General features: G+C 42.4%; 1 protein-coding gene across 6 annotated transcripts in view; it reads right to left on the bottom strand.

Annotated features, from left to right (window-relative positions):
• RFX3 (regulatory factor X3) overlaps positions 1–27,620 on the bottom strand; it is a 252,819-nt gene that overhangs the window by 14,956 nt on the left and 210,243 nt on the right. For 5 of the 6 annotated variants that reach the window (XM_077817624.1, XM_077817628.1, XM_077817625.1 and 2 more), the window contains 6 exons: positions 13,763–13,884; positions 11,735–11,847; positions 10,767–10,882; positions 10,117–10,271; positions 1,328–1,425; positions 851–1,000 (listed from right to left, as the gene is read on the bottom strand). In XM_077817624.1, the coding sequence (XP_077673750.1) occupies positions 851–1,000; positions 1,328–1,425; positions 10,117–10,271; positions 10,767–10,882; positions 11,735–11,847; positions 13,763–13,884 (754 nt within the window). Of the gene's footprint in view, positions 1–850; positions 1,001–1,327; positions 1,426–9,839; positions 10,272–10,766; positions 10,883–11,734; positions 11,848–13,762; positions 13,885–27,620 lie in introns of those variants that run through there. The other variant, XM_077817629.1, reaches the window with a different exon arrangement.

Consider the following 27,620-nt stretch of genomic DNA (forward strand, 5'->3'; position numbering starts at 1 on the left):
TTAAATCCCCCATAATCTCATTCTTACAAAAAGGTGGGCAAAAAATAAACAAAATATGAAAATGGGCTTTAAATAAAATATCTAAATTAAAAATACTGTAGAAAAAACAGAAATGAATAGAGAGCAATACTCAAATATTTTTATATGAAACTTCTTTAACTCTAGTCCTTCCTAACATTTATCATGAAAATTTTGGGAGTTGATGGGTTGTAGGGAGTGTAATGGCAGCATGTTGGGTGAGCAGAGAAGTACTAGTGCAGAGAGTAGTAAGCAGTGGGTGAGATCAAGGCCGTTTTGTTTGCCTGTAGGCAAACAAAATTAATCCAAATTAATTATGCAATTTATAGTATATTTACAGAGACACTAGAATCATATTTTAAATAGAATAAATAATTTGAAACACATTGTGACCATAGCAGGTAAGTGTATTACTTTTAAATATTTAAAAAATGTGAGTAGGACACCCTCGCTAGAAATATTGCAGTATAGTTAGCTACTATTAGATCTGCCCAGAAGACCAGACCTATTGCCTTAGACCTCATCACAGGAAAGAAGCATTAGTTCTAAAAATAAGTGGACTCCTCAATTGCATCTCCACTAAATGAAAGTCAGCAGAACACTTTGGGTTGGAACAGAGGAAATAGAGAAGAAAAAGCTCTGATATCTTTCCTTCCTGAGGACAGTTGTGTAAACTGTTAGATTTGGCAACACACACTCAGCATACACCTCAGCAAAATGTACCTGTTGCATTTGCTGGGTGGAAATATGTGACCTAATACTAATGTTCGGAGTTATGGGGAAAACAAAAGAGAACACTTGATAAACTCTGTTTTGTAAAGATACAGTTTACCTGGACATTGGCAAAATCAACACGGTTGAGGTCATTGAGCATCTGGTTGATTTGAGAAGTGTTCTGAAGCACAGCACGAGCTGCCTGAGCCAGGTGATTAAGAGATGTGTATCTTCGCAGAGTCTGGGCAAAGGCACTTACAGCGGCAACCTATGAAGAAATCAGTTTTCTCAAATCATATTGTGCTCACATTATTTTTGGATCAACTTGTCCCTTGATGATTCTTTTATATTACATTTTAATTATATATTCATTTTGTGTGAGCCATCTTACGTGTGAATCACAGCATTTAAAATTACAGATCAAATAATGTTTCCTCATATGTTTTAAAGATTTTCAGCAAACAAAACATAAACATAACAGCATTTGTTGTAGCTATCAAAATGCAAATATTTTTACTATAGTCATTAATGTCATTCAGGCTCACTGTTGAATAATGCAACTTTCATTCCAAACTAAACAGTTACTTAATTTTACCTTGGTTTGTATCATTCTCTGTGGAATATTGTTCATGGCATTGGAAAGCCAACCTTCAAGGCTTTTTGCAAAATTGCGAATGGCTTGGGTCAAGGCACCTAAACATTAAAGAATAAAAACCAAATGAAAAAGAAGTGCCTGTACTGAAACCTTCATGTCCTTTATATTTTAATATTCTATATTGATGAGATCTGCCGTTTTTACATACTCAGAGGCTTATCCAGTCTAGGTTCAAAATTCTTCATTCACATATATAATATGCAAGAATTATTTTATTTTCAGCTTTTCCAAGCAGAACTGACCTCCTTATCTAAGAAGCTTTCAAAGGTCTATGGCCAAAGCAACAAAACACCAGTGGTGAGTACTGTTTCAGGTATTTCTGTAGAGGAACATCAATAACTGTAACAACTGTTTTGTATCTACTGAAACAAGCAGGATTCTCTTTACATCATTAATTTTCAACCTTCCACTGCAACTAAGTGCTTTTTCTTCTCAGGTACAGAGAGGCTGCTGAAAATTGTGATTATTACAAAAGTACAATTTCCTCAAGTTAGCCCAAATTGTGCTGCACCATCACCAACATGATGTTTATTCCAGTTTTAAAGAATAAAACACATGATAGCGCAGTGCTCAAAGGCAGTGTCAATCAGCAAAATATAAAAATATACATAAGTGATAGAAAGTAGGGTTATTCTTACCGTGGAGAAGCCTCTGTTTCCCTTTCCCAGTACAGCTCCCTCAGCACTGATGAGTGGTCCACACAGGTGGTTCGAGAGAAATTTTATAGACCTGTCGATGAGCCTGTGACATCATATTCCCTTCTATAAAGGAAGAGATGGACACTAACCTGCATTTCTCAAGTGAGAAAAAGTTCTAGTTCATGAAGGGGGATGGAAGGGAAATATGTGCTGAGGGAGCTACACTTGGAAAAGAAAAAACAGGAACTCCTCCACAGTAAATAAAACCTCACTTTTCCTTACCTCTCACTTGCTCTCTCAAGTATAACACATAGATCTACCAAAAAAGTGTCACATAAAAGAGAAAGGAAAACTATAAGTTTCAGTAGACTCATGATGAATAACGCAGTTGTAATAATGGTGTAAAAAAACCTTGAAAGGGGGAAACTCAATTGTCTTTAAAAGATTTTGAATGACATGTAAAAGGAAACAATGAAAATGTCTACAACTGAGTATTGATTGGATCCATTTATAAAATCATCTCTCTCCAGTAGAGTAAGAATTAGTTGTAAAGAAAAGTTATATTCTTTGAGAAATATCCACTTACAGCTAAAGTAATTAATGATTCCCTTTTTTAAGGTGTGTGTTTTTTTAAAGGAATCAAAGTTATTTAGATCTATCAAAAAAGATAAAAAAGTTGTCTTCCAACCATATTATTTTGTTTTCAACTATGCAGTGGGAACTAGTGATGGGTGAACCTGGTAAGGTCTGAGCCTTGTGATGTAGCAAAACTGGGCTGGAAGTCTTATGAGAACAGGCTTTTTCATGAGTTTTCTAGGACAAAAAGAGACTTCTTTTATCTGGTCTGTCAAATACCTAGCATGCTTTTGGTGCTATGCAAATTTATTTCTGCACACTTATTAATTAGCTGTGCATTAATTCATGTGACCAATGGTTTTATAGAATTTCTTCAATACAGTGTTCCTTGAGCTGTAATCACTAAGTTAATGATACTAGTTGTCTAAGGCAAAATTAATCTTTTCATGAACACTGAACAACCGATATAGTAAAACATCTCTTTCATATACTCATCTTTCAGAGCAAAGTATCTCTATTCTACTTTCAAAATAAGTGTGATTAAAAAAAGAAACGAACAACAACTTGATGAAGTAAATGTTGTCTTTTGTTGTGATGAAAAAGAGGAATAGATGATAGTAAGAGACATACTAACTTCCACAGCAGGAAGTTTCTTTTATGTATATAAAATAGATTATTTAACATAAAAATTGTATAGAATAACCATGAATTTCTGAAGACCTCAGAGAGAGAAGTGTCATTTTAAACCCAAAACAACTTCTGTGCTCTCTTTGTTTCAATCAAGCGAAAGCATGCTACCTAAATGTGTGCTGGCCTTTACTTCTTAAGCCCTATTCTAGAGAGGAAATTAAAATCTCTTATTTTTCTTTGAAGCAGTAATTGTTTATATGCCTGGTAACTACAAAAGATCTTAAAACGGCATTTCTTTAGACATTCTTGGTACTGATTTGGCTATCACACAAGAAAACTAATTTAGAGAGTGACAAGGTGATCTTGCATGCAGTTAACAATAAAAGTGACCTGAGCTGCTTTTGATTTGTTACAGCCTGTGAAGTGCTGCTGTCAGTAATAAAAGGTTTTGCAGGAAATGGCATTAGGAGTAATGCTGTTTGTTTCATTAGTGTCATGCCAGCTAATGCTGGCTTCAGAACTAAAAGTGTTCATCTTCTATAAGAGAACCAGAATCGTTGAGGGGACAGCCACCGAGAAGATCATCTTCATGGAGAGGGTGGGCAATAGAGCAGGTTGCGAGGGCTTTGAACGGTCGTTTAGTGAGAACAGAGAGAGAGAGATATTCAGGTCCCAAGAAGGGGTAGGTATTTGTACAGGTTGAAAGGCATTGAGGAAGCAAATGGTGATTGGGTGAGTGAAGATGGAGGAACTGTCTAATGGAGGGAGGAAGGCTCTGAGAGCCAGCAGGTGGACTCTGAGGGAGGAGTGGGCGAGGGCCTACAGTTTAAGTTGGAGGAAGTAGCCTAGGAGGATAGGAATGGATATGGAGTCTAGTGGGTAATGGTGGTGGTGTGCCCAAGTGGTGAAATGCTTCCATTTTGTCTGATAGCAGGTTCTAGAAGATGGCCTTCTGCTGTGCGTGAGGATGTCATACACTAGGGTGGAGCATGGCTCTGTCTACTTGCGAGCCCGATCCAAATACCACGCTGTGAGGTGCAGCAGGCATGTGTTGGGGTTTCAGAATCATCCCTGCACCTGTGTGAGGAGATCTGGGTGGGTGTGGAGGCAGATCAGGGGAGGCGAGGGATGAGCAGGGAGATGGAGGAGGTCCATGAACCAGTATTAGCAAGGCCAAAAGGGGACTACCAATATGACCTTCGCTTGATCCCACTGAATCTTGTGCAGGACTTGCGGGAGTAGGGGAATGGGCGGAAAGGCATAGTGGACTTCATTGTCTAGGGCAGGAGAAGGGCATTGCCCTGTGAGTCTGGCCCCAATGCCCATCTGGAGCAGAAGAGGGGGAGTTTGCAGTTCTCACTGGTTACAAAGAGTTCCTAGCACAGGGTGCCCCACCAGCAGAAGACAGAGCATCATGTGGGATCATGTAGTTCCTACTCATGGGTCGCATAGAAAAACCTGCTGAGTGTGTTCGCTAGGGAGTTGCTGGCACCCAGAAGATACAAGGCTTGTAGTATCACTTCGTGCTTGATGCACCCTTTTCAGAGTTGGAGGCCTCTGCACATAGAGAGAGTGACTTGTCACTGCCTTGCTTGTTGATATATACAACTGTTGCCATGTTGTGGGACAGCAGTTGAATGTGATATGATCTTATGAGAGAGAGGAGTGCCTGACAGGTAAGACGGGCAACTCTCAATTCCAGAATGTTGATGTGCATCTTGGCCTCTCTCGGTATCCAGAGGCCGTGGGCCATGTGACTAGACAGGTGGACGCCCCAGCCAGTGAGGGAGGCCTCTCTGGTGAGAGTGGTGCAGAGAGCGGGAGGTGTAAACAGGGTGCCGACCAAGACTTTGGACAGGTTGGTCCACCACATGAAGGAGTCGAGGACAAACCAGTGGAGCAGGACAGACGTGTTCAAGCAGTCTGTCTGTGGTTTGTAGATCAACCTGAGCTACAGTTGAAGGCAGCATATATGGAGGCAGGCATGGGGTGTTATGGAGATGCAGGCCGCCATGTGGCCAAGGAGGGAAAGACATTGGTGGATACAGGTGTGCGGTTTGCGGCATAATGTTGCGATGAGAGAGGTGAGGATGGCAAACGGGTCTGCCGGGAGGAAAGCTCGGCTCACGAGAGCGTCCAGGAATGCCCCAATAAAGGTGATCCATTGGGTACGGATGAGGACTGGCTTTTCCCTGTTGATACAAATGCCCAGGTTGGCGAGGAGATTGCAAAGGGTCTGTATACCGGAAGGGAGGTGGTTGCGTGACATCACAACGAGGAACAGTCATCAAGATAGGGAAACACGGAGTGGCCAAGGCGTCGCATGTGGGCTGTGATGATGGCAAAGACTTTTGTGAATACACAAGGTGCAGTGGCAATGCCAAAGGGGAGGACACAAAACTGAGAATGGGAATGAGCAACCCGTAAAATGGAGAAATTTCCAATGAGCCAGGTGAATGTCGATGTGGAAATATGGCATTTTTCATATTGAGAGCTGCAAACCAGGCTCCGTGAGGGAGGGAAGGGATAAGGAGGGAAAATGTGACCATCCAGAACTTGAATTTTCGTATGAACCTGTTGAGTAACTGGAGGTCCAGAATGGGGCAGCAGCTGCCTCTTTTTTTCAGAATAAGGAAATACAGGGAATTAAAGCGGCAGCCCTAGTAATGGAGGGGGTTGCGCTCTCTGGCACCCTTTCGGAGAAGGGTGCCTGCTTCCTCTCAGAGGAGATCTGAGTGGGAAGGATCTCCAGGAGAGTGCGATGAGGGGGGAATCAGAGGACTTCTATAGAGTACCCCTGGTGAATGATGTCAAGCATCGAGCGGTCTGTGGTGATCTTGTCCCAGTTGTGGGCAAACAGGCAAGACGGCCCCCAAGGGTGACATGGGGCAGCATGAGAGGGATAGGAGGAGGTTCAGATGAGGGAGTCAAAATGGGTGTTTTGACTGATGTTGTGGGAAGGCTGAGGGGGCAGAAGCGGTAGCAGCAGAGTAATGTAGTTGTTGAGAGCACTGATGATGTCGGGACCATGCCTGTTGTTGTTGGAAGTAGGGGTAGAAGGAGGTGTTGGGGCGGGGCAAAAGGACGACTTCTGCTGCCTGCAGGTCGGGGCCCAGGTGTATATGGTGAGTGACCGCAGAGCGGGGTGGGAATCACTGAGAGCGCAGAGGGATTTATCGGTCTTGTCACTAAAGCTTTTGGTTGTCAAAGGAGAGGTCCTCAAAAGTGGATGGTGCTTTGCCTTATGCTCCTTCCGGGGCTTCTTGGGAGCTGGGGCAGCTGGGTCGACGCACAACTCTTCACCTGATCTAGCTCAGGGAGGCAATGCTGTGTTTCAGGGCAGTGCCCATCGGGGAGCTGCCCTTATGCCCATGTCCATGCTTCTTATGTTCATGGTCTGGCTTCTGTGGCAGTACTTATGGCTCTGTTGCATTGGAGCAAGACAGAGGGGCACTTACTAGTGGTGACAGATGCCATTCCGATGGATCTGCCAGTTTCGGATCAGACTGCACACATGGGCGCATAGCCTCCTCCATTAGAAATGTACAGAGGCAAAGTTCTTTAGCTTCTCAATTTCGGAGCGGGAACGATCGGCAGAAGGAACAGCCGGTGACGACGTGGGCTTCGCCAAGGCAGTAAAGGCACAGTTGGTGCTTGTCGCTCACAGCAAAGGAGCGTGGGTTTCAAAGCTGGCTTGCCAGGGCACAATCCCCGGAAGCGGGGGGTGGGAGGGATCTGTCCGACGGGGGAAGAAATCCAACAGGGATCTTAACTAATTATGAGTCTTACAAGCTACTATATACAACTATAAACAACTATATACACTGAAAAAATGGACAAGCAGTTCTCTTAGCAAGGCTAAGAGCACTGAGGAACAGGCGTTCTGACTCTAGCCATGTGGCGATAAAAGGGAACTGGAGCAGTGTTGACCTGCATGGCCTCTGATAACCCTGGATGCGAGCACGCGAACAATGCACAACACACATGCAGGTCAATGGACGCTACTACTGCAAAACTGTTCCAGCTTTGGCGCATGTCACGGATGCGCACCCATGTTTGGAATCCATATAGGGACCACCACTCAAAGAAGAACTTGTACTTGTTGAGACAATCACTACCCCTTTTTGCTCTCCGCTTCCACTCTTACTCTTGAATGATGCTTTTTCCAGGAAGCCATTAGCAAGTCAGCTTCACCCATCTCTGTTCTTATGGGGCCAACCATATAAACCCATATTTCCCTGAATCCTGTATTTAGCCTACTGTGGTGAGTGGAAGACATTTTCTCAACCTCTGAAGCAGGTAATAAACTACTGCTGCTCCCACTACTGCTGTTTTTGCATTGGCATTTTGTATCCTGTACTGAGACTCATTCCAGAGTGCACTGTGCTAAAGGACTAAATCTGGATTAAATTTAGAGATTTTTATTGAGCTAAATGGACTTTGTGACAGAACGGTACCTTTTAGTTGCTGAATTAAAGGGTCACTGTAAAAGGGCAAGGGGGATTTTAACTCTCACTAATGCAGAATGGCAGGGGTGGAGGATGGGGAATTTGGGGAAGTGGGCCTACTTATGTGCCGTCACTCCTGCAAAAGATCAGTATGGGAGAAACAGGCTAGGCAACTACTCCTGAAGATCCAGAAAAGAAAGTGGATCAAACATCTTCCCTCTAAAGATATTTGAAGAGATGAGGGTATGGATGGGAACCCACCAGGATACCATAAAAGATAGAAAGAGGCTTGTTGGTAGGAAGTGGTCCTTGGATTAAAAGATATTTCTATCAAGCATCATCCAAACAACAGGAATCCCACATACAGCATACATAATCATCCAAATCTAACTAATGGTATGTTCATCCATTACTGCATTTCATTCCTAATGGAAATCCTTTGTCAGTAATGACAAACAGAATGAAGAGGACCCAAACATATATCCACTTATCAGCACTGCTTATATATGCTTCATCAATGAAGAATTTTTTGAAATCCTGTACAGACACTGCTCCATCTAGCTCATGAAGTAAATTGAGAGTAGGCAGGAAGATGTCATAGCTAATAAGCTAATTTAAAAAAATTCTCTGGGGACTACCAGTCAATGCAGAGGAAGCAAGTGAAAGGCAAGGGAAAAAGCAGGATCTGGTACATAAATCAGTAAGCATATATACACACATTAAAATATTCCATGATAACTTCACTTACGCAATACATTTTTTAAAATCAGAAACTACTTTGTGTGGATGGAATGGAAGACTATTTTAATAGCTCATTTCTCCTTCATTCAAACCTCAATTCAATTTGTCAACTTTAATTGAAATTTTTTTGAATATTTGTTTGAGCTGGACAGAATTCACTTGAAAATAAGATTCTACCTATTTACATTAAACAGAAAAATAAACTCCACCATAAACATAGGCCAAAGCCAATTAGTTTAAGTATGTAGACAAAGGTTGCTTATTTAATCTCTGTATTTAAAAAGGATAATCATTCAGCATTTCTTCTTCTCTTTTCTATTTCATTAATAAAAGGGTCAAATACAACTGCAATCCACCAATATCTTAATCTTTGCCTTTTTAACTATAAAATTTAATTAAAAAATTGTCTTAATATATGGTTGGCATTTGGACTTTTAGATTCACAAAGCTAAAATTTCTTGTACCACAAGTACTGTACTGTACTGTGTATAGTGACGTTCCACTCTGTTTCATTAATAAGTGAAGGTCAGTAGCATGTTCTTACAAAGATGTAGGTGTAATTTTTTTCTGACCTGTCTGTAACTGGAATCATTAGTAGCAGTTGTATTGACACCAACAGAAAATAGCTTTGTTAGTTACAAGGCTATCTGAGGCACCATCTCCTTTAAATATTAATCCAATTTAACTATGAAATGACTATTGTTTGGTTCATGAAGCGAACACAATGCATATGTAGTTATATGGATTTTACCTGTACAATATCATTAATTATTATTGTTAATGGAAGATATATTCATAATATTTAGCATGACATACATGACATAATAAATACTTTATAAAGGAATTCAACTTTGCTGGAAACCAAGTGAATTAGTTTTCTGTTAAAAGCAGTCTTAAAATTCACTACCTGAGCAATTACGGATTCCAATAATTTTAGCTTTGAAAAGAAAACTGTACTCCTGAGTAAAACAATTTGATAATGGTTGGCTGGCCAAGGTATTATACTACAATCAGTCACTGAGTCTATCAGGTCGGACATAGAACAAAAAATGTGATAGCCTGGAAAAACAAATAAGGCTAAAAATGTTTGACTTTGCACTACACCATTTTAATAGTAAAATGTAACATTAAAATTCATAACCTACTGACTTTAGTAACCTCCTGATCAACCAACAACAACTGTTTAGTTGTCCAGAAACGAAAGCATACAGCATATACATAATTTTTATTAGCTATTTAGAGGCTAATGTAAAGCCTAACCCAAAGCCTACTAAAATAACTGGAAAGACTCTGAATGATATCAGTGGACTCTGGCTCAGACCCATAGTGTGTTGGAGTCTATCATGTAGAGTCAGAGTACAAAGGAACAACATTTTTGATACTAAAGTATAATAAAATAAATAATATACAATGACAAAAGCATCTTTTTTTTAGGAAAATATATCCTGAAAACTTCTGGAAGCCTGTTTTTATCCTTTTATAAATGTGGTGAAATCATCAATCCCTTTTTCTTTAAATACAATGCATACACCTACTGCTACCTTTCTACACTATAAAGCTAAGAGTGACCACATATACTGCTCCTGTAGCCTTCAAAATCACTCCCAAAGGTTTCCTGGGAGGTATTGTAGGCATAAGATCACCAGACCAAAAAAAAAAAAAAATCCTTACAAGACGTCATCTGTGTTCAACTTACTAGGAATAGGTCTAAGGACGTCAGGAATGAGAATCTCCACCAAAGCCTGGTACATCACATGGTCACAGTTACACATCCATTTCAGAACAGTCTCATTTTTGCACAGAGTAATCAGCTTTGCTTTCGGAAGTCGACTTTCTATTTCACTCAGATTGCTGGTGTGAACAAATGTATCAAATGAATAAATGAAAATGCATATACATGCAGATAGGAAAACAATGGACTTTAAAATATTTTATTTAATAAAACATTATACATGTCTGAACCACACCCAACAGCACTGCTGCACCTTATTATGAGATTGAAAAATGGCCTTCAAATTTCTGCTACAGCACATAACTTATGCAGAGGTATGATAAGAATGGTCCTTTTATCTCAAAAAAGATTGAATACAATGTTATGAAAAGATACCTCTACTGTAGTGACCCAAACCAAATAAAATGGTAGATATACATATACAATCATTTCAAAAAAGCAATTTGTGGTAAACACTAGTTAGAGTGGACAAACATTTTAGACAGCATTAATTTAACCTCGTAAATTAATGATAGCAAGTTAGGTTTCCAGTTAGTAGTAAAACTATACTTCTATTTGATTTTACATCTGCAATTAAATGATGATAATAACCAGTAAAAGAGACATTTACTGACCTCGGTTCACTAATAGCAGTGCCATCAGCTTGAGTGGAGGGAGAATAGCGCCAGAAAGTTTGCCACAATTTTTCTATCAGGCTAAACTGAAGGTTCACTACAACATCCAATATTGCCTGGGGGGGGAAAAAAAAGGCAAGTGCAGGTGGTCTTCTACCTAAATTTTCGTTAGCAGGGTATGTTATGACAACATTTATATACTGGCTATATTTTGCATAATTAGGAGGAATAGTGGTGAAATGTATATTTCTATTTTAACCAGTGATCAGAGTATATATCCAGTATGTGCAGAGAGATACACTAATAGAAGTATAAGTGGATATGAGGCAAAAAAAAAGAGAAGGTCTGCCCTAAACAAACATATTTGATGAATTCACATAAGCAAAACTTCTAAAATAGCTAAAAAATCAAGGGAGACAAGGTAAATTTGCCATGACTACTTCTGCACTGAAGGTTCATATATCTTTTCCATTGCACATCATTTGAAATAGTTGTAACAGCCACAGAAATATTCCAGATGAAATATGGCTTAAAGCTCTCATCTCAGGAAACTTGTTTCTGTAATACTTGAAAAAAAAATATTTGTTTCTTAATGTAAAAAATAGAAACGATTAATTGAATTAGATTTATACTCCCACAGCAAAACCAAAATATTGTATGCAAAATCTGAAATCTAATTTCTCATATCTGACAGAAATATCAAGATCAAACTTTTTAAAAACAAACTAATTTTCATTCTCAATATTCTATAAAATATACTAATATTGGCTATTCTTACAAAACGAGAGACTCCAGAAAAATCTTATTGTAAAATTTCCCTTAGAACTGAATAAGCAAACTGCTTTTTAGACAAGTTAGACTCTCTCAGGCTGTAATATGTTTTGTATAGTCATATTGCATTGAGAGTGTTTGACTTCTCATGAAAGAATCAAAGGTAAAACAGTGTATATGAAATACATCCTTCTTACCTCACAGTGCTCTCTATAAAGACTCTGCAGTGATTTGATATCCTCAAACGTAGTACCATCTGGCAAAGAAGATATTTCAACCTCTCCAAACTCTGGAAGTACTCGAGATGCATCTGTTTCCATGACAACATAATGGAAGAAAGCTATTGTAAATAGTACCAATTACAGTTTAATTAGGAAAACCTTTAAGAATGATACAAAGAAATAAATTCTAAAAGGGATAGTACCCAAAGAACAAACACGTCCTTATTTTTATAAATAGCAATAAAAAATTATCAACACAAAATTTTAAACGCACTATTTTTTTAAGTACAAGATATATTATACTACAGGATATATAACATGCTAACATGAAGTTATGTATATCCTACATGTCTGTACATCAAAGGCAAGCACTAAGGTATTTCAGTCTACAAGATATTTTCAGTAAAGCACAGAATAAAGTACAATATGTGAGTTTATAGCATATTCACATTGACTAGGTTTTATTTTGCACTATCGAACAGCTTTAGTACATTCAGTAGTATATTTGTCAGAGTATTCAGCGTTTACATTTGGAATTTAATGGACTTTAATGCATACCTAATGCATACTTTGAGTATGCTGCATAAAAAAAAAAAGCGTGTGACCAGTTATGTGTGTTTCAAAAACACTTACCACTGGCCTAAATATACTCCCACTGAAGTCAGTGGGAGCCAAGGTAGGCCAATGGTGAGTGCTTTTAAAATCCCAGTTTATGAACCTAATGCTAAGTGTGCAATTATGTAATCGCATGTTCAAATCAGGTGGTTATATATGCAAATAGTTATTAAATTACCACTGCTGTGTGCACATATATGATTTATATGGTCACCTGTGGTAAATGCCTCATGAACTGATGTATGCACAAATTGCACATTTTTGAGCATGTAGACCTTGGACCACAAGTTTTCAAATTTTGGTCCTTTCAGTCTACAGTAGTACAGATTATATCATTTAAAAATATAGCATACATGGCCATATTTCCAAATGGTAATGGCTACATTGCAATTGCAAAGCTTGAATGTAACCCCATTTTACACACATATTCAGGAGCGAAGCATACAATGGATGTGAGCACAAATATTAAGGCATCAGTTTTAAGTCTGACTGTAAATTTGACACACAATATATACAGTAAATTGTGTTGCAGTATATGTTTACAAGTATAGTGCAAATATAGATTTTGCACAACTTTTCTTCTATACGTACATGAGGTATGTGAAAAGTTGCATAAGCTTCATGATATAGAGCATATAGTTTCTGTATATAACTTCTGGGCAGTGTTCCCTCTAATTTTTCCCATGCATATGCAGAATGAATTTTTGTTATTTGCAACAATATGGAGGTGATGTGTGACACGTGTGACACATCACCTCCATATTAGTGCACATAACAAAATTCATGTGGTGGGGGTGGGGCCGAGGAGTTTGGAGTGTGGGATGGGGGCTCAGTGCTGGGACAGAGGATTGCGGTGCAGTGGGTGAGGGCTCCAGGGTGGGGCTGGGGCTAAGGGGCTCAGGGCTGGGGCAGAGGGTTGCGGTGAGGAGGGGGAAGGTGGAAGGCCTCCGGCTGGGGGTGCAGGCTCTGGGGTGGGGCTGGGGATGAGGGGTTTGGGGTGCAGGCTGCTTGGGGGCTGCGGCGGGGAGAGAGGACTCCCCCAAGCTCTCTCTCCCTGCAGCAGCACCTGAGCTGGGGGTGGGAGGGGAGGCACCTCTCCCACAATCATGGCAGGTCTGTGCCGGGGATCGGTTGGGGCCAGGGCGCCTCTCCCCCAGCCACGGCAAGTCCGGGGCAGGTCCATGCTGGGGGAGAGGCACCTCTCCCCACCGCAGCCCTAAGCCCCTGCATGGGGCTTAATAGGCAGCTGCGCAGCTTAGAGGGAATTTAGCTTCTGGGTGCCCCAATATGAATGAAAGCTTTAATGGGACACCCTAAGTCTAGAGAGAATTATGATGATGTCAGATGTTTATTTTTATTTGTACACCGGGATAATGTGCCCTCACATACCCAAAAACTGTTGATGATGTTGACTTTGGGCAATTACAGTTTGCTCAACAGATGTGCCTGTCTGCTGACCACTTCCTGTGAAACCATCTGCAACGCCATCCACTTTCTGCATAGGCTTGTACCTAAAAAATATTGGACACAAAATTAGACAAAATTATCCTTTTATTCAACTCCTCAAAAGTCCACTGTTACACAGTATGATTCTGTCCACTTCAGTTGCTCTGTCCTTAAATAGGATTTCTCCATCTCACAAAAATCTCAATATATAAAAGTTCTTTTCAACTAGATTCTGTGGTTGCTCTCTTCCTCTCAGGAATTAATTCAAATTTAAATTTGGCTGGGGACACTGATTCACTAAAATTATGTTCCGATTGGCCAGCTGGTTGGTCTAGCTGAACTGTGTTCACTGAACAAGGAAGTTGTTCAATATTTCTCTTAATACTTATAATTCAATATGTGGCTCTCTTACCTTATTTACTATACCATATCCAAACCCTGCAATGAATGATTAATACTTGCCTCATAAGCGTTTCTATGGCTCATCACTATACTATTTGGGCCTAACATACATTAAATAATTTATTTCCTCAATACCGCATGTGGTAGTGAGGGCTTTCTCAGACAGAGACCGAGGCAGGGAGATTAAGGCCAAAATGTGCAAAAATATCAAGGTGGGTAACGTAATCTCTTTTATTGGGCGAGGTAATATCTACTGGTGAGAGAGACAAGTTTTTGAGCTACACAAAGCTCTTCTTCAGGTATATTCTGAACTGAATTAATATCTTGGGACTGACATGGCTACAATTACACTACATACAAAAATATCAACTAATTCTGGGTACCTTAATGATCGGCTGCCTAAACTGAGACACCTTAGGCCTGATTTTTTAGAGTCCTTAGCAATTTTATATTTAAAGGACTGTGCAGATATTAACTAATCAATCATCTGAACACCCCATGAAGTAGCTGAGTAAGCATCTTACAGATAGAGAAACAGAAACACAGTAAATCAAACTCAGGAATTTCCTGATGCCCAACCCTATGCTCAGCTCATTCCTTCTGACCATACAACTTTTCTGCAAGAGAGACTGCGCCTCAAATGTTCTGAGTGAATTCAACTGCAATTGTGAGCACTCAGCTCTTCTGAAAACAGGCTCCAGGTGTCTAAAACTGAGCACCCAGAATACGAGGAACACACAATTAATGGTCACCTGTGAAAAGTATGGTTTAAGTTAGTTGCCCTGCATCACATAGGAAGTCTATGGCAGAGTCTGGGATAGAATCCAGTTCTCCAGGATGGCATTTAACTCCTTTAGCTATGATACAATCCTTTTTCTTCCTGCAATCCTGTTTCATTCACCACACACCTTCCAACTTCTGCAACAAATAAAGCAGGGAACCTACAAACAAGAGCCTCACTCATTGCACACCCTGGATTCATTCTCTGAACACCAAACATCTTGTGCATTGAATGAGACAGAGAGTCTGTGGAAAAAAAATAGTATGTGATCCTGTAATTAAAGCCTATATAAATAATGTACATAAACAAGGAGGTAGAATTAATATTGCACGGGTAATCTTAATTTTTGCATTTCCTAATGTTCAGGCCTTTGCAATCATACCATTCTTTCAATGTAGTTTTTTTGTAGGTAATTTGCTAGGATTTTTTTTAAAAGAAAATTAATTCTGTTATGTGCAAATGTTATGACCTCCCTGTTATCAGCAGGATTTGACTTTTGGATATTCAACACTATGGCACCTATACCACTAAATTGAAAGGATTAACTATAATAGCTGGCAGCAGAAATAGATTGTTCTCCATTGTGCACCAGCCACTTGATGATGGGTAACAAACTCAAATAGTGGATTACAAATTCATGAGTCGGTCCATTTGAAACACTGTATAGTTGAGTACTTAGATTTGACTGATTCCTTCTAAAGCAGCCTGGCTAAATGGCTGAGAGTTGGGTTGTATTTCCAGCTTGTATAACTCCTCACTGGGGTAGAAGGCCTTGCTCAAGAATAAGGGTGGCAAAAGACACAGAACTATTAACTACTAGTCAGTAAAAGAAGTGAGACTTCAATTCAGGGTCTCCTGGTTCGCAGAGGGAGGATCTGTGTTGACTGTGTCCTGTCAAGAAGTGCACTATTTGTGGCATAATTAAGTAAGGCAGTGCATACAGTGTTGGGGATGTTCAGGATTTTTACTCCAAGCCAGGAACAAGCTGTTGTGAGAAAAACACAGATGGAAAATGGTGATTTTGAAAAATTCGTAACTCAACCAAATATGTTTGGATTTATATGGACACTTTGTCTTTGTGGAGTTTAGCTGGAAGTTTTGCAACTAGAGGGAAACGGAAACAAGGTAAACCTGAATATCCTCCACGGAAGGGGAAAGGTGTTAACCTCCGCTGAGGTCTGAATTTTTCCTCTGCAGAACAACAGAAACTGTGTAGGTTTCAGAAGAGTGCCAGAATTCTAGCCTGGGTTTGCTTCATTTGAGGAAAAAACGGTTATCCTACCCTTTTGTAACTGTTGTTCTTTGAGATGTGTTGCTTATGTCTATTCCATTGTAGGTGTGCACATGCCCATGTGTGCGGTCGTCGGAGATTTTTGCTGTAGTGGTATCCAGAGGGTCAGCAGTGGCACCCCCTTGAGTGCCGCACCTATGTGTCAGTATATCAGATGCTGCTGACCCTACGCTCTCTCAGTTCCTTCTTGCTGGCAACTCCGACAAAGGGGCAAGAGGGCTGGTAATGGAATGGACATGAGGAAAACATCTCAAAGAACAACAGTTACGAAAAGATAGGTAACCGTTTGTTCTTCTTCGAGTGCTTGCTCATGTCGATTCCATTCTAGGTGTCTCACAAGCAGTGCCAATGGAGATGGGCTTGGAGTTCACAGTCTTGCAGCACTGGTCTGCCGAAGCCAGCATCGTCCTGGGCCTGCTGCGTAAGCGCATAGTGGGACATGAACGTGTGGACAGACGACCAGGTATCAGCTCTACAAATCTCTTGGATCGGCACCTGAGCAGTAGCAGTATTGGATGCAGGCTGTCATCCAGGATGAAATACTTTGAGCAGACACTACGCAACTTTTCATCCTGTCTGCCACAGCAACAAACAGCTGTGCTGACTTGCAAAACAGCCTTGTCCTGTCAATATAAAAGGCCAGCATCCTCCTGACATCCAGGGTGTGTAACCTGTGTTCTTCGGATTTATGAGGCTTTGGAAAGAAGACTAGTAAGTCTATGTCCTGGCCGGTATGAAACTGGGAAACTACCTTGGGCAGGAACATCGGGTGTGGCCACAACTGCACCTTATCTTTGTAGAATACAGTATAGGGCAGTTCTGAAGAAAGTGCCTTGATCTCAGACACCCTGCAGGCAGACGTAACCACCACCAGGAACAAAAACTTCTAGGGGAGAAGGAGAAGAGAGCAGGAAGCCAGAGGTATGAAGAGAGGCCTCATGAACCTCAACAGCACAAGATTCAAATTGCAGGGAGGGACAGAGTCCTGGATATGAAGGTATAGACACTCCAGATCTTTCAAGAACTGGGCTGTCATGTCATGAGCGAAGACCGACCTGCCTTGGAACAGAGGGTGGAAGGCCAAAATAGCGGACAGGTGGACCCTGATTGATGACAGGAATAACCCCTGAAGTTTGAGGTGCAGGAGATAATCCACGATCACCTGCAGCGAGGCCCGCGAGGCCCGGATGCATCGTTCCAAATCCCAGCACGTGAATCTTTTCCACTTGGCCAGGTAAGTCGCTCTGGTGGAGGGCTTTCTGCTACCTAGCAAGACCTGTTGCACCTGGACCGAGCATTCCCGCTCTTCTGCATTCAGTCTTGCAGTAGCCATGCCGATAAGTGCAACGCATCCAGGTTCGGGTGCAGAAGCCTGCCATGGTCCTGGGATAGCAGATCTGGCCAGAGAGGGAGCCACAGCAGGGCGGCTATTGAAAGGTCCATCAGCGTGCCGAACCAGTGCTGATGAGGCTACTCGGGGGCTATCAAGATAACCTCCACCCTGTCCTGTTTGATCTTCACGAGGAATCTGTGGATCAATGGCACTGGCGGAAAGGCATACATCTGGGCCCCCAACCATGGGAGCAGGAAAGCATCTGACAGGGAACCCCTGTCCATCACCTGGAGTGAACAGAACACGTGGCATTTCCTGTTCTGATGGGACGTAAACAAGTCCATCTGGAGAGTTCCCCACTTTTGGAAGATCATACTGGCCGCCTCCATATGGAGTGACCACTCATGGCGAGACAAGAAGATCTTGCTGAGGCAATCTGCTAGCACATTTCTGGGCTCGGGCAGGTGCGTGGCTACCAGATGAATGACATGCCACATACATAAGTCCCAAAGGCTAAGAGCTTCTTGGCAAAGGGCCGACGACCTGGCGCCGCCCTGCCTGTTGATATAATACATCGCGGCGGTATTGTCCATGCGGACCTGCAGCACCTTGCCGCTCAGGTGGGGCAAGAAAGCCTGACAGGCTAGGTGAACCACTTTTAGCTCCCTGACATTGATATGAAGGGCCATGAAGGGAACTCCCTCCAACTGCAGGCAGGTGTGAGCCGTGGTGTGTGGGTGGCTCTTCACATGGCAGATCAGGTCTGACATGGTCTGAAAACGAACCTTTGGAAGGAAGGTTCTGGCTCATGTGGAGTTGAGAACTGCCCTGATTAACTCTATTTGTTGGATTGGCCTTAAGATGGATTTTTGATAATTTATTAACAGGCTCAGATCGTGGCAGTTGGAACACACCAGACTGAAGCTCCTCTGTACTTGTTCCCGAGACCTGCACTTGATGAGCCAGTCATTGAGATACATGAAGACCTGGACCCCTTGACGTCTCAGGTAAGCAGCCACTGGCGCCATTCATTTTTTGAAAACCCTTGGAACTGATGAGAGGCCAAAGAGAAGCACCATAAATTGGAAACGGAGGAAACGTCTGTGACCTTGGAATATGGAAATAAGCATCCTTTAAGTCGAGGGTGGTATACCAGTTTCCCAGATCCAGGGAAGTGATGATGGAGGCCAGGGAGATCATGGGAAACTTCAACTTCTTGAGAGAGCATCACAGGTCCAAAATGGGTCTGAGGCTCCCTTTTGCTTTTGGGATTAGGAAATAATGGGAGTAGAATCTCTTTCCTGTCATGTCCAGAGGGACCTCCTCCACCACCTCCATGTGCAGGAAGTTCTCGACCTCCTGAATGAGGAGTTGCTCATGAGAAGGGTCCCTGAAGAGGGACAAGAAAGAGAGGTGGTAGGAGTGTGGTGTGGCTGAAAACTGCAGGGTTTAGCCTTGAGACACTATCTCCAGCACACAATGGTCCAAGGTGACCCATGACCAGGCCAAACAGTAGGGACGAAGACAGTTGAGGAAAGAACGGGGAGGATCCTTAGAGGTGAGTGGGGTGTTGCTCTCGATCGCACCCTCAAAATGAACACTTCTGGCCCCCGAGGTGCTTTGCCAGGCTGGACTGCGCAGGTGGGCAGAAGGAGGGCGGCGGCTGAAACTAACATCTCTGTCCCTTCTTTTTGTAGACCCAGGATAAGATTGCTAAGGCCTAGGTGGCAGGAGCAGTTGGAACTGCTTTCTTGCAGACTGCAGCGTATGCATGCCCAATGAGCAAAGGGTAGCTCAAGTGTCTTTCAACCCATGCAGCCTCGCAACCGTTTGCTCTGAAAAAAGACCGATCCCATCGAATGGGAGGTCTGCATCTCGGATCAAGGTCTGCATCTCTTGGGAGAGGCCAGCAGTCTGAAGCCAAGAGCTGTGCCTCATAACCACTGCCAATTCGACCACCCTAGCCGCTGAGTCAGCCACGTCCCATGTCATTTGGAGGGAGCACTGAGCCGCCATGGTGCCCTCTTCCACCAGTGTGCTGAATTCCTGGGCCAAGTCCTGCAGGAGAGACTCCTTGAACTTACAGAGAGCGTCCCATAAGTTAAATTTTTCTCTTCTTAGGAGGGCTGGCAGCTGAATAAGTTTTCCTCCCAAACAGATCCAATCTTTTGGCCTCTTTATTTTTGGGGGTCGAGCTGGTATGTTCTTGCTTATCCTTTTCATTGGCTGCAGAAACCACCAGCAAGCCAGGGGCAGGGTGGGTGTAAAGGTACTCAAACCCTTTGACTGGGACAAAGTATTCCTTTTCATCCCTTTCAAGGTGGGTGGGATGGATGAGGGAGTTTGCCAGAGGGCTGTGGCAATCTTGAGGACAATGTTATAAACTGGTAGTGTGATACGGGCTGGGGTAGACGCTTACAGGACATTAAACAAGGTGTCCACCTGCTCAGTCATTTCCTCCACCTCTAGGCCCAAATTTTCAGCCATCCTTTGAAGCAGGGCCTAGTGTTCTTTAAAATCATCTGGTGGGCTGGCCCTCAAGGGTCCTGCAACTGCCTCATCTGGGGACGAAGATGGTGACTGTACTGCCGGGGGAGGCATCTTCCCCCTTGGGGGAGGGAGACTTAGGGGTGGGTGCAGTCTCCTCTGGCTTGACCTCCAAGCATGCCTCGTGCACCGAGCCTGGTGCTGTTCGTGCTGCCAGCTGTTGCTCCAAGGCGGTGGCCGATGAGCGGTGTGAAGGGAGCATCGCTATGACTGGCACTCCCCAATAAGGCCACTGCGCTGGCCACTGGCCGTGCTGCCAAGGCGTGCCATTGACGTCGACATGGCATCGGGTGCCCACTCATGCAATGAAGTCTAGGCGAGGGGCTTAACTGCCCTTCCGTGACAGAGGAATCCCCTTCTGGTGGCCACGGTGGAAAGTCAACACTTTAGTCTGTTTGCTGACTGTCGCTGTTGGAGACCAGTGCCCAGAGCCAGTGGATCAGTGCCGGTATTGAGGGGACCGGTGCTGGTGCCAGGGAGACTGAAGACATGGCAGAGAGCACTCCCACAGGGCAGGCGACCGGGACCTGCACCTACAGGATGAAAAGCGGGAGGGCGAACAGTACCAGTCGTATGGAGACCAGCATCTCCTTCTAGGCAATCTGCATCGAGACAGCAGGAACTGCAATCGCAGTGCCGATGACAAAGGCGATCCCCAGAGGATCTGGGCTGTGACTCCAGTGATCTGCGGCGTGGAGGTGGAGAGCACTTCTTTGTCTCTGGGGACTGGTGGCGCTCCACTGCCCCGAGGGGTCTTAGCAGCTGGCTTGCCCTCATGGGGAGCCTTTGCTGATTCTTACAGCATATACACTTAACAACTATTTAACCCTAACTACTATAAACAAACTATTTACAAGGTCCTAAGGCTTGAAGTCAGTAAAGACAAAAAACCGTTAGACCTTGCTATGCAAGGACAGGCACTCCTACCAACCACCACAGGTGGTAAGAAGGAACTGAGAGGCTGTATGGTCGGTGGCACCTGATATACTGATGTATTGGTGTGGGACTCAAGGGGGCACCTCTGCTGATCCTACAGATACCCCTAAGGCAAAAATCTGCGATGACCGCGCGCGTGGGCGTGCACACACCTAGAATGGAATCGACATGAACAAGCACTTGAAGAAGAAGATTTGTTCCACCCCCCTCTGATCCAGGTATAGTAACTCCTCACTTAACCTTGTCCTGGTTAACGCTGTTTTGTTGTTACATCACTGATCTATTAGAGAACATACTTGTTTAAAGTTGCGCAATGTTCGGTTATAACATAATTTGGCCAGCTCCTGCTAGTACAGTACTTTGACCACTACTTGAGGGATTCTCTGGAAGAGCAACCCGTCAAAACTAATGGGTGGGGGTTTGGAATCAGGGTGGGCCAGCAGCTCCCCATCAGCTCCCCTCCACCACCCCCAGTGCCTTCCACCTGCTGACAGGCCCCGCAGATCAGCGCCTCCCCTCTCCCTCTTTGTGCCTCCCGCCCACCGCAATCAGCTGTTTCATGGCATTCAGGAGGCTGGGGAGGAGCGAGGACACAGCGTGCTTAGGAGAGGGGGCAGGCGGGAAAAGGCAGGGGGGGTTTTGGAGGAAGGGGTGGACTGGGGGCAGGTCTGGGGCAGAGCCAGGGGTTGAGCACCCATCTGGCACTTTGGAAAGTAGGCACTTGTGCAGCCGTACATGAGCCATCCGGAGAAGGGAGTGGTGTGCTCCAGCGGGATAGCGTGGGTTCATCATCGTGTTCAGTTCCCCCAGGGAAGTGTTTGCAGGCACTGTGTGCGTCCTTTGCCTCTCCTCCCTCCTGCCTCCCTCGGTGCTGTCTTGTAGAGTGTGAGGCTACATTAACAACAACGTGTTAACCCTTGAGGGCTCAGCCAAGTGCTAGTTCATTATTTATCATTCCCTGGGAAATATCCCACCTGATAGCAACGCTTAGGAGAAGCTCAGGGAGCTCATGAGCAGGTCCCCAGACAATCACCTGATTAGAACTTGTTTAAAACTTTTTCTGTATATGTATATAATGTCTTTTGTCTGGCGAAACATACTTCCCTGGAACCTAACCCCTCCTATTTACATTAATTTTTATGGGGAAATTGGATTCACTTAACATCGTTTCACTTAAAGTCGCATTTTTCAAGAACGTAACTATAACTTTAAGTGAGGAGTTACTGCACAATCTGTGAGAGTCTGTTATTAAATGGCTGACTGTAATCATGTTCTCATTCTGATCCAATTAAATGGCAACCTGGAGAGTCTTATTTATTTACTTAGATTTTGTTCTAAAAGAAAACTCCACAACAAAGGGTGCCTATACAAAGCTCTGGGGACACTAGAAATACATTTAAATGCACAATTACATAGCATAGGATATACAAAACATAAATTGTCCAAAGCAGCAGCATTTCTGTGTTGCGCAGTTCCACTTTCACAGGAGAAGGTTTCCCTCCATTTTTGTTGATGTAGATCAGAGTGGCCTGATTGTTCACTTAAAGCATGATCACCTTTAGGATATCAGGTCTCTGAAAGTACATACATGGCCACCCTATCCCAGAACATTTATCTGAAGTTTGGCTTCACAAAGAGGCCAAGGGTGAAATTCTGGCCCCATTAAAGTCTATAACAAAACTCTTATTGACTTTAATGGAGCCAGGATTTCACCCTATGTGTCATGGTTACAGAACTTTTCCGCATGCGTTCCTGATTCTAGGGTGGATGCATCTGCAATTGCTACAATTTGGAGTGGAGGAATTTGGAAATTTTTTTCTAATTATAAATGGCCATTATAAATACTGGAGAGAACATCAGGTTTTATCTGAAAATTCCTGTTAACCAAAACGGATACTGCAACACAACGTAGCTAGTTGCTACAGAATGTGTCATTTCACAAACTTTTCAGCTTTTGGAATACAATCCAAAATGCCTAAAGAGCATAAAAAAAACAATCCTTTAAGAATTTCTAGGATTTAGAAAGAACTTAATTAAAAATATAAAAGCCAATTTAATCCTCTAGTGCTTGAAGTCAGGATTATTTTAGCATTTGCTCCAATGTGCTTTATGTGAAATATGTTGGGGAAAATTCTGAATTTTGGCATGGTGACAGAGTGACTTATCTCATGAGTTGACCAGTGTCAGTAGCACTGAGAAACAACTTGCAGGATCCTGCTGAGAAATGGAAAGAGAGAAGATTTTTTTCCCCAAGGTTCAGTAAAGCCCGAAGCTGAGTATGGTAGGCAATCTTGGACGTACTGTCTTTTATGAGTAGTAAAAAATAAAGCCTCACCAATATGGGTGATGAGAGGCTTCCCCATTTCCTTCCGAAGTGTCTAGCCTGTCTTGGTTACCTTTTGAGCTTTAATTATGGACATGGAAAATACCTACCAGTCACTAGTGTATACAATCTCCCTTCCGGGTCTAATCATTCTTTTCTAAAATTCGCCTACTGTTTATTTTACTCAGATTTCTTTCATTTTCCCAGGCCTCTTTATTAGTACTGAAAGAAGAGCTATAAAGGATACAGACACATTATGGATATTACATATTTCAAAAGATTTGATTCAGAGAAAAGGGTATTTGGATCTCAGAGGAATTTTACATGGCTAACTACAAGTACAGTAAAAGTATGGAAAGTCTTCAGATAATAGTGTCAATTTTCTACATTTGTGAGGAGTTTCTATGACCATCCAGAGGGCAGGGCCAACTAAAATCTTGGCCTGTCTATCAGATATCTCCTTCTAGATGTCTAGCCATCAGTTGAAGCTCATTAACATCAACATTGTTAGAACAAAGCTCAAGCTCCCGCCCACCCCACAAACCCTCCCTGCTCCTTCCTTTCTTGATTACTGTGGACGAACACCATTATCCTACCACGCGGGCCCATAACCTGGGTATCATCTTTGACTCCGGTCTCTCTCTAGGTCTTCTCATCCAGGCTATGTCTAAATCTTGCAGATTTTTTCTGCATAACATCTCTAAGATACAGTACTTCCTATCTATCCAGCAAATTTCCCTTATTGATAGAGAGTGAATGAAAGGGGGCTTTCTTCCACCATCTCTTGGGAATCCTGGCCATAGGACATAGCTATATCATAGCTTCTTCCTTCACTTTGATAGTTTTTTAACTTCCCTCCTGGCATTGGCTACTTTTGGCTCTTTAGCCTAACGTCACTGTTCTTTAGGTACTTCATAATCCTTTGTTAACTGCAGAGCCGGCTCCAGGCACCAGTGTCCCAAGCAGGTGCTTGCGACGGCAGTTAGAAAGGGGAGGCAGTTCCTCCGGCCACGGCAGCGGTTCTGCGGCAGCTTCTTTGTTCCGCCCGCCGTGGCGGCAATTCGGCAGCAGCTTCTCCCCTTTGCTGGCCGCGGTGGCAAATCGGAGGCAACTTCTTCCTTTTGCCGTCCGTGGCAGCAGTTTTCTTCACTGCTTGGGGCGGCAAAAACTGTAGAGCCGGCCCTGGTTACCAGTCCCCACAACTCTATCAACCATAGGCACTATAACAAAGTTCATAGAATTTCCTCTCAGTGGGGTTCCACTCCCCAGGAGGTCAGAAAGAATTGGCTGGTGATTGGGTCATGCTGCCCCTTACACTCTTGGGAGGGGGAGTATGACAAATGCTTGCACAACACTTAAAGGGCACTACTAGAAAAAAAAAGCCCAATCTTTTATGCAGGGGTGCCAGCTCACCCATGAGTAGAATTCACATGCACAGCAGCTTGAAGAAAAAGCCTGCCTTTTCGTGCATGTATTTAAAGGTAAATTTTGAAGCTGAAATGATCACATAGAAATTGGGGATGGGAGGTTTACCCCCAAAAGATTACAAAATCAGAAGGCAAGCAAAAACATATTTTAAAAAAATCTTATGATTTTTATGCCAATCTCATGATTTTGGGGAGTCTGACTCATTACTTCTGAAAACTGGCATCCCAGGAAAATAATCTCTTTTATAACTCTGCCTCCTCTCCTCACATGCATTGCTGCCCAGCCTGTGATTTCTAGCATCCCTTGTGGAACTATATCTCCCAGAACACTCTTGTTCTAGGGCTGAAACTTGGAACTGGCTGTGCTGGGTCTATAACCTTCCAAAAAAGATGAGTAAACTCTGTTAGATCTGGACTTCCATAAACTTCTCTCCGGACTCCCTTTTTCTCATTTCCCCCCAGTCCATCCTACTGAACATACTGCAGGTAAAGTTACAATAGCACTATATAAATAGCCATTGACTCAAATTCTCTGCAACAAACCACATACATTTACTAAGGGAATGGAGCAGAAACTAAAGAATAGAAATGCATGGCAAGATGCCTCTTTGATGTTACATGGACACACACAGGCAAACTGGTAAGAAAGAAAACTGAATTGAAAACTGTCGTACGACTCTGAAGGAACAGAAGTCACAGTGGACTGACTAAGTGATAAAAAGTTATATAAACAGGCAACACCCCTTCTGGATAAGTTCTTAAGGCTTAAAGATTTTGCTGTGGCAATGTTGCCAACATTCATGATTTTATTGTGCGTCTCACACTATTTGGTGTTTTTCTGAAAGATCCAGGACCTGGAGTCATACTATTAAGTGAGATTCTGAGCTTTCATTGAAGAAGAAGAAGAAGAAGAAAAAAAAGTTTGTATCCCTCATGGGTTTGCTGACAAATGCTGGAAAATGTGAACCCTGAAGGCTCAACAAACAAAAAGCAAATTGAAAGACTTCAGAATGTATTATTTAAAAAAACCCTTTAAGCCAATCTCATGACTTGCAGTTCTGACTCATGATTTTTTAATAGAGGAATGTGGCATACTGATCCAGTATGTGAGAGCTGCGTGTAACATACCAAGCTATGTAATCTTATTTTAGTGTTTTGTTCCATAGAAGACCTTGCTCTTGATGCTAATGGAAAAAAAGCAGCCCCTGGTTTTAAAATTAGCAAAAAGCAAATGGTAATTTTAACAGCTTGCAGCGCCACAAGCAACCAAAAGTTAAAGCTGTTAATGATTAGGAAATCAAAGAAACCCAAATGCTTTAATAACTTACTGTATACACAAAAACCTGTAGATAATGTACAGATATCTGAAAAATATTTAGATATTTTTAGTACTCTTTGGTGTGTGGATTGGTTCAGAGGTTATGCTAGCTGTTAAATAGTATCTGAAGAGCCAGAACTGTCCTGCAAGTGCACTGTTGCACATCTACAATGAACCTCGAACAAGTGACCCAGTGACCTTATTAGAAATGCATCTATTTGCAACCAAAGGCAAGAAAACATTAGACAGTCTAAAGAATGTGAACTTTCTTTGATGAAAAACAACTTTTAAAATCTCTCATTAGTTCAATGCCAAGAATGGAAAAGTTAATTATAGCTAAGATGAAAATGAGAATCAGAAGACAATAATGAACAAATGAGGGTTCCAACATTTAGCAAAGCAACAACCAGTGTTGAGCCATATCTATCTGGCTGGAAGCCAAAGCAGAACTAAATCATGATGTTACGTCAGCTCTACAACTGCACAGTCCAAACACCTTGGCTGTTCAAAAACAAACTGAAGGCTCTTTTCTTAAACACTAAATTAGGAAGCTGATTAGTATTATAATACCTGAATTTCTTTAACATTGCTCTAGATATTGTATTATAACCAAACTATAACATAGTTCTATAGATTGCATTATACTGTTTTTTTGAGAAAAGAATAATGTTACACTTCCATACTTTTTAGTGTAGCTTATAAGGCCAAACTGTTTCAAAAGGGTCCATAAAGTTACAAGAAGAGAAGCTACAGACTGATAAAGTAGTTGTGTTAGCAATTAGGCAGTGTAATAGACCGGATACTATTTGTATAGGAATTAAAAAGAATATGGATAAGATAGAAGAGTCAAGAATGGTCTCTTTACATTTATGTCCCAGAGAATGATATGAATGAATTTCTACAAGTAGCAAACACTCTGAGTTAAGTAATCAGAAAATACAAGGAGAGAGGTGATGGAAAATACATTATCTTTGGATCAGACAAAAACAAAACAAAAAGAAGTTTTCTCTACACTGAGACAGGGATAGAAAACACAGAGCAGGCATAATTAGTGGATACCTCCAAAAGTTCAAAGAAGTGTTTGAAATTATCCTGGGAAGGTACAGGAGATGGACAACAGCTATTTTACTTGTGAAAATGGAGTCCATACCATATTGAATCAAACTGGAAATGTGCAATGGTTATTGTACTAAGGAAGAATGCCTCCTCACCCCCATCCAGAAAGGACACCTGCTTAAATATTAATTTTCCCTACAGTGAGACAAACGGATGACTCAAAACAGAATATATTATTGTACATTAAATTAAAAGGTTTCAACAAGCTATATGATAAGCCAACAAGCTATATGATAAGCTAAGGAGGAACTTGACAGTAGGGCTATGTCTACACTTCAAGCTGGGAGTGTGATCCCTCACTCAAAGAGACATACTTTTGCTAGATCT

The sequence above is a fragment of the Eretmochelys imbricata genome, chromosome 5, assembly GCF_965152235.1.
Source record: "Eretmochelys imbricata isolate rEreImb1 chromosome 5, rEreImb1.hap1, whole genome shotgun sequence".
Lineage (NCBI taxonomy): Eukaryota > Metazoa > Chordata > Testudines > Cheloniidae > Eretmochelys > Eretmochelys imbricata.